Source organism: Pseudochaenichthys georgianus, chromosome 17, assembly GCF_902827115.2.
Source record: "Pseudochaenichthys georgianus chromosome 17, fPseGeo1.2, whole genome shotgun sequence".
Taxonomy (NCBI): domain Eukaryota; kingdom Metazoa; phylum Chordata; class Actinopteri; order Perciformes; family Channichthyidae; genus Pseudochaenichthys; species Pseudochaenichthys georgianus.
Window position 1 is genome coordinate 23,996,096 of NC_047519.1, and position 14,876 is coordinate 24,010,971.

A 14,876-nucleotide genomic window follows, 5' to 3' on the forward strand; every position below is an offset into this window, starting at 1 on the left:
CTTGGTTCTTCATAATTTTGTGTAATGGCTTACGGTTTGATTTCGATAAACCAATGAATGCAAGGGAAGAGTCTGACTATTTTGATTTGTTAATCTACATTGACCCACACCACAATTATATGTATAACAATGCTTTCCCTTATTTAGAAGACAACATATGTATCTTCACATCAAGGAAAGTCAATCAGACGTATAACGGGATGGTGAACATGCATCAGTGTCCCAGCCTGACTTGGACCGGAGATGTCGTTTCATGGTTAGTTAGTTCCATCATTTGAAAGAAACAATACACAGATGTTAAGGACACCCTGTATGATAAAAGGTTTTGCTTCTATCATTGTTGAAATTTCACTTGAATAATTAAGGATCTCACCTGTCAAGTCAGTTTTAGTTGTATGAAGGATACTTTTATAATGTGTAGTTTGAACACTTATGACCTAATGGTTGACCAAATATTTAGTAATGCTTACTCCAGTTTACAAAACCAAAAAGCGAAAACAACCATTTTAAAGCACACAAGGAAAGCTAGTGTGAACACAAAATGTTCCAATTCAAAACCTATAAGAAATGGTTGAGCAATGATGCCATCATGTGGACACAAAGCCACACTATGACAACACTTCAAATGCCAAACATTAATTACATTTATAAATGTAATTAAATGTCATTTTCTCAATATGGACTGTTCACTCATTCACAAACCAAATGAGACTTCTTGAAGAGCCTGGAATAAAAAGTATCTTGGGTAGTTAAGGGTTAACAAAAGCACAAACTATAAAAGCGTCCCCATTCAAATTTGAGTCGCCTTTGCAGTTGTAGGCCCTGTGGTCGTTGCCTCTGGCATCTTAGGGTTTTGAGGCATCAGAGGGTTTTGAGGCATCAGAGGCAGTGCAGGAATTTTAGGAATTTGAGTCACCTTTGCAGTTGTTGGCCGTGTGGTCGTTGCCTCTGGCATCTTAGGGTTTTGTGGCATCGGAGGGTATTGAGGCATCCAAGGCATCGGAGGGCATTGAGGCATCGGAGGGTATTGAGGCATCCAAGGGTTTTGAGGCATCAGAGGCAGTGCAGGAATTTTAGGAATTTGAGTCGCCTTTGCAGTTGTAGGCCGTGTGGTCGTTGCCTCTGGCATCTTAGGGTTTTGAAGGATCCAAGGCATCGGAGGGTATTGAGGCATCCAAGGGTTTTGAGGCATCTGAGGCATCTCAGGGAATTGAGGCATCAGAGGGTTTTGAGGCATCTGAGGCATCTCAGGGTATTGAGGCATCTCAGGGTATTGAGGCATCTGAGCTACAGGGGGGGAAGCAGGAGGTGCAGCAGTAGGTGCGGCAGGAGGTGAGGCAGGTTTGGAACACCAGAGAGAGACTGGAATTCCTTGCCAACGCATCGGGAGTACATAACTTCCACCCTTTGGGAGAAAAACATACAATTAGAAACAGCAAGGAATCACACAAACCTGTCAATGTTACAATCCGAATGTACGAGGCAAAAGATTAATCTCATGCAACATATTTGAATGTCGGCCCCCCATCCAAAAAGTAGTAGTTAATCAGTCAATTTGAAAGCAAGCGAAAAACAACTCGCATTTGAAAAGTTGAAAACACATTTTCGCTGATATCAAGATGATGCAGATTAAACATTTTTTTGGCCCTCGTTACACCATTCATAACTATAACAATTCACAGCACTAGCCATCGTTTTTTTAAACTCACTTCCTCACTCTTTAAAATCAGTTTCACATTACCTCTTGAACCATGTTGCAGCCATCATAGGGAACCAACATTTCAAGTGCATGCGAGTTCCTCTGCATGTTGTAGCCACAGGTAGACGGGACCTGGGACAGAGGCATTGGAGTTGCATTTCCTGTGGGGTAAAAAAGTTCAGTGTTTATATCATTGGTAGAGATAAATCAAGTCTACATTTAAGATATTCCACCGCTCTGAACTTCATCCGGCCCAAACCACACTGCAGTCTTTTGGACTGGCGACTTGTGTTGGGCTCATCCAGCCTGAAGGCCAATATAATATATATATATATTTTTTTTTTTAAATAATTTGTACTTTAAAAGAGAAGCAAAACAATTCAAGCAAAAACAACAAACCCTTCATTATGTAATCAAAGTATTTGTACCTGCAAAGTCTCCTTGATAAGCAGCTTCATCCTCCTCATAAGTGTTTGAGGATGACTTCTTGGTCCCGTCTGTGACTTGAGAATCAAGTCCTGATCCTTTTTCAAATTCTCTCCCGAAAACAATTGTCCCCTCTTGGAACCCATTTGTTGTATCTGCATATTTTCTCCCTTCTCGTCTTTCTGTTTTCTTCAGTCGATAACAGTCTATAGTTTGCGCAAAATAACACGTCAGAATAACAGCTGCAGCCAGGTAAACACCAACGCTTTTTCTCTTTCCTGTGTGTATCATCCTGTTGGACATGACTGCTGATGTGAAGAGCTGCTATTTAAGCATCAAGCAGGTACTGGGTTGTGTCAAGGTTGCCAATAGTCTTGCTGTCTAACTGAGAGGTTCATTCTGGCCCATCTCACCAACATAAGGGTAAAACACAACCACTCTGCCATCTTTCTGAGAAATGGTGTAACCTATGTACGTGTAATGTATACACTTTAGACATTATGTTATTTACAATAAATCTAATGAGTACAAAGTGTACTCCTCCCTCCTAAAATGAATTATCACAAGGTTATATAATGTGGAATGATCAGAAGCTCAAGCACATTTACTTATTTAAGATTACACTGTTTTGTCAACTTCTGTTGTGAACGCCATCGTTATCATTTGGAGCTCAAATTTGTATTTAGAAGAAAAAGGAAATTTGAACATGTGCAACTGGGCAAACTCCATCTGCAGAGCAAGCACTGAACAGCTACGGAATGAATCTTGAGGTGAGGTTTGTTCGTATTCTTTGTCTATATTTCCAAATCTTCTTTACTTTATTGATTGTGGCATCACAAACTAGATTCACAGTGAAATGGTTAGCACTACATTTCAGAATTCACCAATAAAAAGGATCGCTTTAGAAATATTCAAAAATAAATCTTTATTTTGCTTATATTTTACTTGAACCTTGACATAAACTGTACATAATAATTCAGGATTCATCTTTTTCCTGCTGACAAAGACTATATAATCTGCACTTTGAAAGTATATGCAACATACAATTGTGTTTCATAATACACGTGGATATTAATACCAGTAGTCCAGCGACCAAAACAAAGTGTGCTATTCAGGCAGCTTTGTCTCCAAGGTAACTGACAACAACAAAAAGTGTGAGGTGTTGGGGTGAGTGCATTACCTTAAGTGTACATATTTCATTTATTTTTTGTCAGTTTGCTATTCTCATTTTCATAATTTTCAATCAAACTAAAGCTTATAATTTACAATGTTTTCAATTGAAACATTTCATGCAGGCATTGCCTATTCTCATATCTGTTGTTATGACCTTTCTCTGTCCCCTTTTCAACATGATAATTTATGATATTTTTCTTGTAAATGTGATACTGATTCTGCTGCATAAATGTTTATAATAAATATATGTGACTTAGAGTCTTTGAGATCTTTTTCATGTTATTGCCACCTAATTTATTTACTGTATATATTCGTCTTCACCAGGAGATGCACCTTACAGAAGCAGTAAATACTGAATACCTTCGTGGGAAAAATATTCGAAAGCAGTGACTTTACTGCAGTCAGAAGACATGACATCTAGCTCTTCCTGTAAGTCTGCTCCAATCACAACTATGATTAAATAAAAAAAGCAGGCCAGTGTTTACTTATCTTAGTAGGACTTGATTCAACAGTAAATTGTGTTTTACCATTAGACCCTGCTTCTACATTAGAACACGATATCAGTGAGCCACTATCTGCCCTGGATGACAAAGTAAGACGGATCAAGTAGTTGAAAATACACAATCGATTTTGCTTTTCAGCTCTGTTTTAATCACTGTAGGCTATATTGAATTTGTTAAAGCTTTTGATTTATTACTTGTTAACTTTAATAGATTTGTGTTTTTCTTTGGTAAGAGGAGAGCAGAGGGCTGTCCACAGTATGTCAGGGACCCTCCCACCTATTGTCTCAGAGCAGCAGGAGTTCTGAGGTATAACCGGGAGTCTGACAACAGGATAAACCTAACAACCATTGTTCCAGCGGTAAAAGAGATCAGGTTTCTACCTACTGTTGTGAACTCCAATCTACATGAATTTATGTTACTGATTATTTCAATATAACACTTGTTTGTCCAGTCCCAACCTGTGACAGAATATCCAGTAAGGTGTGAGTTCTGTGGAGGAAAGGGCCAACCTTCACTGGATCTAACATGGACTCAGGAACCTGAGGTAACAAACAAATTAACACAGGAAAATAAATCCCCAAATACACCTGATGAACCGTTTACCTCCTTGCATCCTCTTTCATTTTCATCTTAGTCAATGCCACTATTCTGCTGTGCTCAGCGGCAGCAGCTGTGTAAGATGCTGGCAAAGCAGAGATGTTTGGTTGAGGGCAGATGTGACCTGAGGACTCTTACTCCATCGTCACCGAGAGACAAGGCTGGAACAGTAAAGGGGGAGCTTCTCTTACAAGGCAAGGAGATGGAGGATAACAACAAGTTCATCATGGACTTACTGGGTGGACTCAGGTACAACTTTGCATCTTAAAATGATTTTAAATCCATTACACAGCAACAGAAAAATAAAGTAAACTGCTATCTTTATACTGTAATGTTTATGCTTCATTAGAGAACGATCAGAATTAAGAATATACGATGATTACTCAATCCAACTACCGGGGGCAGAAACCTGTGAGTAACAGCTGAGTTAGGTAACGCATTGACAGCTTTTAATCTGTTCATCCAGTCATGATTGATAAGCACAAACAGGCATTGCAAGAGCTCTCTTTGTGACTTTAAATGGATTTGTGAGGCTGATACAGTTTGTCCTGTGCTATTGTTTAGTTCCCCCAACATCAAAGGTCCTTAGCTTCCGGCTCTCGCGTGCTCCAGGAGAAGGATGTTGGACAGTTTGTCCTTGTAGCGATGCTGAAAAGGAATTGAAAATAAAACAGGAAGAGGAGCAGGTGTTGATCCTTTTTTGTGACCACAAGCAACTTCAGTTTGGCATATGTCATTATCAGGTACCCACAATATGCTATTGTGTATTCTCTTATTAAAGTCAGTGCTAAGAATACCTAACCTTTATTGGAAAACTAACAAATAATCCTAATTTATTTGTATTGATTCAGGAGGACTTCATTCTGTATATTATATTTACCCATATACACTGCCCCCCTGTTGTCACCCTGTGTCTGATCAATACATAAAACTACACAATAGCAGTTTTAAAGCTGTATTTTTTTTAAAACATTTTTTTATTGTGAATAGGGTTAAATATAGATAGATAGATTCAACTTATTGTCATTACACAGTACAGGTACCATGTAACAAAACGGTTTCTCTGCATTTGACCCATCCTAGTGTTAGGAGCAGTGGGCTGCCATTATGTACGGCGCCCAGGGAGCAGTGTAGGGAACGGTGCCTTGCTCAAGGACACCTCGGTAGCACTTGGTCTTTCCGGGACTTGAACTGGTAACCTTCCAGTTGCCAAGCCAAGTCCCTATGGACTTCGCCACCACCGCCCTGTCTGGGTATAAACATGTATGGCTTTTCACAGGGTTACTTTAGCAATCTAATCTTGTGCTTTCATAAAGTAGGCAAGACACTGACACTGAAATTATAGAAGCAGATACTGAAATGTCTTCCTGATTTGTAGTCCCTAATATAGCGCAGGTCCCAAAGATACTTGATTATAACTTCCCAAAAAGCAGTAGCTTTTTTAGTTGGACTCTCAGTTGCCTAATTTTATAATGTAGCCTTTTTGTTGTAAATGTTGATTAACATTAAAGTATTTGATTTGTTTATTTGTCCATGTTTACAGGACAGGGCAGAACCTCTTCAGAAGAATTACTCCAATGGCAGGACCTTTCTTACTGTGTTCCCTGATGGCTCTGCTCAGGCCTTGTATCCACTCACAATGCATAGATTTGTATAATGTGACCAGATTTCCAGTGGGTCTTGCAAGGAGCCCAAGAGAGTGTGCATGCAATACTACATACAGTGGATGTTCCCATCCTTATCGTCATGTTAACAGCTATCCCTCAGGCCTCTTGGCTCTGGTTGTCGTGGTCACTGCAGAAAATGGGAGAGTCTGCATTGTGTACGATGACAGCGATGCCTCCAGTCCATCGATGAGAGCCATGTTCCAGTCTGACGGCAGGGCGACATGTTATCACAGCAATGGGAACATATGGTACAAAGAAAAGTATATATTATTTATTTAATTAAAATCTTTAGGATTAATATATATTTCAAAGCAATACTTGCCTTAAATGATATTTGTATATCCATTACTTATCACGTGTTACCTCCAAGATAAAAATGTTTGCAAGCCGCTTTTGTGAACAAGCAATTCCAATCTGGAAAATAGGTTTATTAAGCATACGACTAAATAAATAGGATTAGGATTATATTTCACGTTGTGTGAGAGTTTTTTATCAGAAGTTTATAGTTTTACTGTTGTGAGCGTGGCCTTCATTTACTTAAATTCATCAAGAATATTCAGTTTTACAAATCATCTTTCACAATATAGGCAACAATTGTTCTTCTTCCAGAATTGTGGTTACCAAGAAGTGAGTAATTGAAATAAAAAAAGATGTTGGGGTGAAATATTAATTCAATATTAAGGTAAATAAAAGTTGGCGGTGGCTAAAGGACAAACCATGAATTGGGAAACATGGCAAAAACTCTTGAAAGACTCGCTGCCAGAGGCCTTATCATAATCTTAACCATAGCAGGTCAGTCAATGCTTTAACGCAAGAGTTATACGCTATGCATCAGACTGTATAACATCCTGTTCTATACAAATGGGGGCATGACATGGATGGTTTAGAAAAGCTTATAATACTAATTGCATGTGTGTGTGTTGTTGCAGGCTGACTTTAAACAGTGCCGGCGGTCAGTGTTTGGATGAAGCTGGTGCCAGGGTTCATCGGTGGAGCTGGAACAGTCCGAGCCTCATCCCCACTCCCCTGCATCCCGTCTTCCTGTCACTCAACAAAACGATTGGGGTCCGAATTCTTGGGAAGGAAAAGGTGTTTGTTACCTTCCTGGCAAAAGGCCAACAGGCAAGATTCAGAGTTGGTGCCTGCTGCGCTCAGGTGAAGCTATGTTTTTCTAACAAATGTTTTTTCTGCCTATTCATCTTGCAGTTGCTTGCATCACCAATTCCGCTTCAATCTTTGTTTCCCTCCAGTGTGAATGTGCAACAGGCAGCGATGCTTCAGGGCCGTCAATATCAAAGGAGGAGCTGGATGTGTTGGCAGCCAAGGTTAGGATTCATCAGGCTTTCCAGATTCTCCACCAGTACCTGACGACGCCTTCACATCCCCATCTGCTGAAAACCACATAAGCCCCTCACCTCATGTTATCGCCCAGAGGCTTCTAGAAGTCAGTACTGATGTGATGAGTGAGAGTGAGACAGCCTTTATCAAAGGATGTCAAGATTGTCTGCCAGTAATAAAGTAATCGGTGACACAATGATCGCAACTTTGCCATTGATAAAAAGTATGGCACATTCAAAAGGCCAACAATTGTTATCTTATAAAAAAGCCTTCAAAAATTACCATTTCACACCACCACCCCCTTCTTCCTCTTGTAATGTGCTATACAAATGTAATGTATTATTATTATATAATCAAGGTCATACAACAGAAAGCATTCAAAAACCTTGTTCTGCATTAATGTGGGTAGAAGTCCCATATATAGGGAATAGGAGGGTCTAAATAATATCAGACCCTTGTCATCTTCTTGCAAAAAAGCACTGGTGTATTTTATACAACCTAATGGCCCCTATGGGATTTCAAAAGTTAGGAGAGCATTTCCACCACATTTGCTCAAACAGGACTTTTCTTTCTCAATCATGGTATTTGAGACCACACAACAGAATCTGAAAAAAACTAAACAAATGACCTCTAAATAACATTAGCAAAACATTCTCACACTAGACTTTTGCACTGGTCATACCCTTTCAAATGATCTGACCCATAACCCATTATGAGTTTTTTTTTAAACCCCTGTAACAGCAAAAAAGCCCTCATGGGATCTACTTAATTACATAATGGGATGTTGCCCTATAGTTTGGATTATCCAAAAATCAACAAGCGTTGCCGGTTGCCACTGACGTCACTATGTTTTAGTCTTGTATTGTCCAGGCTAATCTGCTGTGTGTTCTAATCACATAAGCTTGGATCCTCAGGTCTTCATAATAACATTAAAGTGGAGCAGATGGCTTTAAAGTGCACTCATGGCTGTAAGCAAGCAGGCCATCAAGACAAAAAGAGCAGTATCTCTCAGGCATTCATTTAGATTAACTACATTTTCTCTCAGATAACTTAACACCTTGAGGGCAGACACATCATCCAACATCTCTTCTAAAAGTAATAGGTTGTATCATTCATAACACAGACCAGCACATCAGTAAACCACAGCATAACACCAGAGCCTCACAGTTAAATAGTTACAATATGTTTAATCTTCTTTCAGCTTCCTTCAAGTTATGCAAATATAAAAAATATTCAGAAATCATACCAAGACAACAATTTCCCAATGTTATTTCCACAACAATGATGACAGTGTTGCATGTTCTACAGGGTTAAGCTAGGTTTAGAACAAGTAACTTGAAAACTCTACATGTGACTCAGTGGTACAAAGAACACGTTTTAAATCACATGGATCAGTTGTATGCAATAGGTTAAAGACTATGATAATCAATGTTAAATCTCTCCTTATGGGACCACTGAGGTCATCTGGATGAAATCTGCAGTAGTTTGAATGGAACAAGAAGATGACAAAAACAAAACAAATTGGCCGGCACTGTTGCCATGGATCCCACTCTGGCGTCAGGGGCGGGATATCTCCAATGGGCATGGTGAAGGTTGATGGGGGCATCCAGTCAGTGCTAGCAGTTTTCCTGCCTTCAGCGCAGACCTTCATAAACATCACTTCACAGCCCAGAGAGGATCCCACCTCAAACCTACACAGGAAGACAGAGGAAGCTGATCAAAGTCAAACAAATGGCCAATATAACTCACAACAAGAAAATCAGATAACAATAGGGATGGGTATCGTTAGAAGTTTAAACGGTACAACTACTTTTATCGATACCGCTTATCGATCCGGTCTTTTAACGGTACTTTTGGAGAAAAAAAAACAAGGTAAACCTACTAAACTTAATTGTGAACAAAACTAACATTGCTTTTTATTTAAATTAAATAAATAATATTTCACATCAAAATAAACAACAATGTTTTAACAAATCGTATTAAATAATCTGATGACAGAACTGTAAACAGAATAGCTGAAACTTTAACAAAATAAATAACTCCGTTACCTCTAATCATTAACCCATGTTTGTATAATGTAGTTAACTCCGTGTGTTGCTGCTAGCATACATAACACCTGACGTGGAAACGTTCCTCGTGGATGGAGCTACAGAGCTACTAGAAAGACAGTCCAACCCGGTGCATTCCTCCGTCTGAATGTGGAGCACTTTTGCTAAATGTTTAGACAAATTACTCGTGTTACCGCCCTTACATGCTAAACTCTTATTGCACTTTTGGCAACGAGCATTGTCCACATCGAGACGGGTAAAGTTTAACCACACCTCAGAGCGCGTTCTCTCCGCCATCTCATGCGTGTGTGTGTGTTGCTGCATGTAGCAGCTGCGTGTGTGTAAACTGCTCCACCCCCTCGCAAGCAGGCGGGGGAGAGATCTCTCATCTGGATTGGAAAGATTGAAAATACTAAAAATAATCAGAGACGCATTTTGCAGTCTTTTTGCATATTAGAAACTGAGTTGGCGACACTAAAACTGCAATATAATGTTTGTGTAGCAATAATACATATGACATGTTTTACATGTCTCCAGTACCGATAAAAAGTCTGATAACGTCGGAGCTTAACGGTACCACGGTCTTTAATAATTCAGCCCCGGGGCCCATTTAATACCGGGGCTCGGTACCCATCCCTAGATAACAAGCAATGGCTGTAAAATAAGCAGAACAGTGAGATGAACACCACTGTACTTACATGGAGGGGCTTTTAGCTCTAGCCAGGATTAGACGAGTAGGGTTAGGAGTGGAGGTGTGTTCCTGTGTTCATGTGAACGTTCATCTTCATCTCGTTGTCCAGGATTTGCACAAGCTGCTGCATGGAGGGCAGGTGACCGGACTCTAGTTTGGACCAAACTGGTACATCTGTGGAAACACAACACGTCGCTGTAATTGACTGTATTTTGTTCAATTACTATAGAACTTCATTGTAATCATTTGAAAGACTTTAGTGAATAAGCCCATGCTCCGACTCACCATTTAATGTGATTTCAAAAGCTCCTGTCGACATTAACTGGTTTTCAATCATATTGCTGAAGAAGAACACCATCATGCATGCATATATCTGAAAGAAGAAAGAGAGAAACTTGAGTTTAACATTTCTGCAAAGAAATAAAATAGATGTTCCAACATGTAATAAACAGTTTCCAAGTTTTGGCTTGGATGAAAACAAACAATGTATTTATTAGCAACACAGATCTATGCCAAATGCTTGCTAAATACATGTTTACATTGCTGGTAAAACACAAGAATAGCCACAAGAGTTTTATTTGCAAATATTTGATGTTAGCAGTCATTCTTCCTCTGAGCCTTTGGCATGTGTGTAACAGACCAGACAAAACAATACTTAACAACACAGCCTGAAGACCCTGAGTGAGCTAATGAAATCCCATGGGTTTGAGTTACACCTGGCAGTGTGTGTATGTGTACACAACTGTATTAGAGGCAAACTAAAGCTCACTTTACTCCATTTCAATATTCATTCTATGATTGAGTGTGACATCTATCGTGCTAAACAGTAACAATGCTCAGCTGCATCAGACACAGAATCCTGACCCTCTCTCTCAGTCATTGTTACACATGAACATTAAAGCGTAAACCACCACACGTTCTGATAAGTGACTCAGATAGTTCTCTACCTTGTTTCCCTGGCCCCACTCCCAGACGCCAGGTGCCTGCATACCGATGAGGGCGAATGGGTCCCTGCCGATAATGATCAGCCCAATCACCAGCAATTTGAACACAGACAGGAAGGAAGCAAAATGTCTGGAGGGAAGAAAACAAGAAACTGGCTTTTAATACAATTCCATATCCATATCAACATTAATACGCTTTATAGGTAGGAAAATTATCAGTTTGGTGTCATAATGTTGGTTTTTACACACATTATTCTCAGTTTTTAAAGAAAGCATATTTGTTTGAAATGTAATGGAAAAGAGTATATTTAATATTGTCCAAAAAATATGGAGAATGGCAATAGTATACCTAACAAATTATATTAACACAATTATTCCTAAACAACACTGTACCAAGAGTAGGATGTGACTTTAAAAACAAAAAAAATAGAAGTGGGGCTTCTTTGTGTAGAATAAACACAAGATTGAGAAAACATCCCATACACACATGATCATTTTGGGATTCTGAAATGTATAACTTAAAATAACAAACTTGATATGGCTTTAACACTATCAAACGTATCAACAACAACCTACAACACAGAGCCTGCATCCTTTTTTACTACTTTTAAACTTCAACATGTGTAATTGGTTGAGCTACAAACGGTACACAGGATTATCCGTCTAATGGCAGAACAAGTTAGACATGGCCAAAACTAAAATAATAAACTGGGGAATAGAAACCCAGGGTGTGATACTGTTTCCTTTCTTTAATAGATCCCTAGTGTGTTTAGACTTCAACTGATGAGGACCCGAGGGTGCATTGACACCACCCACACATTTAACTGCAACATTTGGGACACAAATCAGTATAGCATAGAGCAGAGGTGCCCAGTACGTCGACCGCGGGGGCAAAGCTGGTAGATCGCGAGTCATTAAAAAATAAATAAAAATCCAGCTCCGTTAAAATAGACAAAACAGGTTTTGATCCCTCCTCCCTTGGCCTCCCTGCCACTTAATTCAGGAGTTTACTTGATTGACAGAGAAAGCGATGCAAAATCAGTTAAGTGCCGGGAAAACTCAAATTAAGTTAAAGAGACAAACAACAAAATGATTGCGGGACCGAGCAAAAAGCTAAAAACATACCACTTCCACCTAGAATGGGAGGAAGAATATTTTTTGTGATGTCACATTCAAAGGTTATTTGCCTTTAAGTTATTTGTAAAGCAAGCGTCGCTCTGCCAAAGAAAGGTAACGTGGAGAGGCATTATCGGAGTGTTCACAAGGCAACCACCTTGTTGCCTTGCAGCGACTTCCCTCCGAGTAGCGAGTTGAGAAAGGTCATGTATTATTGCTACACAAACATTATCTCGCAGTCTTAGTGTCGCCAACTCGTTTCTAATATGTAAAAAGACAAACAAATGCGTATATGGTCGGTGTATTTTTGATCTGTCCAATCGAGGCGAGATCTCTCTCTCCCCCTTCTGTGTGCGAGGGGGCGGGGCAGTTTACACACACGCAGCTGCTCCATGCAGCAACACATGGCGGGGGTGGCGGAGAGAAGCGCTCCAAAGTGTGGTTAAATGTTACCCGTCTAGAGGTGGACAATGCTCCTTGCCAAGAGAGTTTAGCATGTAAGGGCGGTAACACGAGCAATTTGTCTAAACATTTAGCAAAGGTGCTCCACATTCAGATGGAGGAATGCACCGGGTTCGACTGTCTTTCTAGTAGCTCTGTAGTCCCATCCACGAGTAACGTTTCCACGTCAGGTGTTATGTATGCTAGCAGCAACACACGGAGTTAACTCAATTATACAAACATGGGTTAATAACAGAGTTATTTATTTTGTTAAAGTTTCAGCTACTCTGTTTACAGTTCTGTCATCAGATTACTTAATACGATTTGTTAAAACACTGTTGTTTCTTTTGATGTGAAATATTATTTATTTATTTAATTTAAATAAAAAGCAATGTTAGTTTTGTAAACAATTTAAGTTCATTTAATAATATATGTATTTTTGAATCAAGTATTCATCTTTATTGTCTTCATTGCTAGTTTCCACATGCCTAAAACAACCTCAAGCTAAATCTAAAAGTTGATGGCTAAATAAGAGCGTTTGAGAAATTGTGCAAGGCATACAGTAATAGTCCGAATAGTCGATTAATCGTTTCATTAATCGATAGATTAATCGATTATCAAATTAGTCGTTTGTCGCAGCCCTATTGTAGTTATCCCATGTATAAATAAAACGTGTTATTCAGCAACCCTTGCAATTTGGGATTTTATTTTTGGTTGGTAGACCTCGATGAGCTGGTCATTTCAAAAGTAGCTCACCAGCCAAAAAAGTGCGGGCACCCCTGGCATAGAGCAAATTATCCAACTGCAGCCATTGATGCTTCACAAGTTCACTTACTTGTAGTTCTTAGGGATGGTAGTTATGTCTAAGTTTAAATACTACATGGCAAGATAAGCATGACTGTAAAATAATTCACATCCTCAGCTGAATAACAGCTAATCCCAGGCAGCCTTTATACTGCTCGTAGAAATCCGGACATAATCCACTTGTAACAAAGCAGATAATCTCTGACTTACTTGTAGAGGGGGATAGGAAGATAATTCTCCCCTTCAATACGGATGTCTGGGTACCGCTGGTACAAGGCCTGCATGTACTCCTCAAACACCCGCTTGTACCCTCAGGAAATGCTGTGAAAAGACAATCAGTGTTAGACAGATGTACAAAGTCTCAAAGAGGCACATAGGCAGTCATAACACAACAATTATCTCAAGGCTAATTTTACCATTTAACCTTGAGATATGGCACATGTGCCTCCTAGTATTATCTTTAAGATATTTGCTTTTTATTATTGTAAAGTTGTAGTGGTAAATTCCAGTTAGCAGCACGTGAACCAGGTTTTATGTAACGTTACTTTGCACCCCATTGCTAAATTCCTCTGTGTGTGGCATATTTGTTTAAGCAAAGCAAACACTAAAAAGACAAATAGTTGTTTCTTGTTTACTTCAGTAACAACCCTTGCGCATGTTAAAACCATGTGACATCTCTATTAGCATATCTCTTTGACGGTGACGACAAGCACGCTTTATCGTAAATCCTTTACTCGTGTTAGCTAGTTAACGTCAGTTAGGCTAGCGTTAACTAATCATCACGGCTTTAGTAAATGTATGATTGCAATACATCATTCCTGACAGAAAGATCAACTCAGAGATTTAAATGAATCATTATTGACCGTACAATTCAAATACGTCAACCTAGCGTTACCGTCGACTAAAGATGTAACGTTAGCTCGCAGGTTTGACAGCGGAAGCGGTGCTATGTTTTCGGTGAATTTGACACAGTGACACAAACCAAAACTACAACATGTTTTACATGCATTTAGGGCATTGTTCCAGTAATGTCTAAATAAGTTATATGAACGCTTCTTATACTATAACATGTTTACACTAACTACTCTGCTGTTAGTTAGCTATTTAGCTTCAATCGATTTTCGGCCTATATTCGGCTATGTTGTTAGCTTTGGAGTTTAGCTAGTTAGCTTGCAATGACTCGCCACATTTTTCGCTTATTTGCTTACCAAATTTGAAACTTAAGAAGAGGTCCATTTGCAAACTGCATCTTCATTTTCTTCACTCCACTGTTGTCGCCAGACGAGGCACACAACAGCGCGGAAAGCCCCACAACGAGGAGCGAAAACTGCAACCACTTCATCGCTAAACGTGCCGGGGTTTGGTTCCTCCGCCTGTCAGTCGGTGTGAAGCCGAGGAGGCAGCAGGTTAATCTGAGCGTCACTGCCCG

At 39.5% G+C, this 14,876-nt stretch overlaps 3 protein-coding genes across 3 annotated transcripts; 1 reads left to right on the forward strand and 2 right to left on the reverse strand.

The window, feature by feature from the left end:
* Positions 1-790: 790 nt before the first annotated feature.
* On the reverse strand, positions 791-1,282 carry LOC139435658 (uncharacterized). Its single transcript, XM_071206393.1, has one exon. The coding sequence runs from the start codon at positions 1,280-1,282 to the stop codon at positions 791-793; it is 492 nt and encodes a 163-aa protein (XP_071062494.1).
* A 2,349-nt stretch (positions 1,283-3,631) lies between these two features.
* LOC117461701 (glutamate-rich protein 6-like) lies at positions 3,632-7,566 on the forward strand. Its single transcript, XM_034103572.2, has 11 exons — positions 3,632-3,727; positions 3,832-3,890; positions 4,034-4,159; positions 4,253-4,345; positions 4,436-4,647; positions 4,748-4,809; positions 4,963-5,141; positions 5,942-6,024; positions 6,155-6,313; positions 6,995-7,220; positions 7,316-7,566. The coding sequence occupies exons 1-11, from the start codon at positions 3,709-3,711 to the stop codon at positions 7,469-7,471; spliced, it is 1,374 nt and encodes a 457-aa protein (XP_033959463.1). The 5' UTR covers positions 3,632-3,708; the 3' UTR covers positions 7,472-7,566.
* A 1,004-nt stretch (positions 7,567-8,570) lies between these two features.
* selenot1a (selenoprotein T, 1a) lies at positions 8,571-14,857 on the reverse strand. Its single transcript, XM_034104463.2, has 6 exons — positions 14,656-14,857; positions 13,658-13,768; positions 11,090-11,216; positions 10,428-10,515; positions 10,150-10,316; positions 8,571-9,094 (listed from the first exon to the last, which is right to left on the reverse strand). The coding sequence occupies exons 1-5, from the start codon at positions 14,787-14,789 to the stop codon at positions 10,192-10,194; spliced, it is 585 nt and encodes a 194-aa protein (XP_033960354.1). The 5' UTR covers positions 14,790-14,857; the 3' UTR covers positions 8,571-9,094; positions 10,150-10,191.
* Between the last annotated feature and the right edge of the window lie 19 nt (positions 14,858-14,876).

Bases quoted from the DNA above. Each gene is read 5' to 3' on its own strand.
- LOC117461701 (XM_034103572.2), top strand. The intron at 5,142-5,941 runs GTACCCACAATA...CCATGTTTACAG, and splicing joins TTGGCATATGTCATTATCAG to GACAGGGCAGAACCTCTTCA. The intron at 6,025-6,154 runs GTATCCACTCAC...TCATGTTAACAG, and splicing joins GATGGCTCTGCTCAGGCCTT to CTATCCCTCAGGCCTCTTGG.
- LOC139435658 (XM_071206393.1), bottom strand. From the start codon at position 1,282: ATGCCTCAATACCCTGAGATGCCTCAATACCCTGAGATGCCTCAGATG.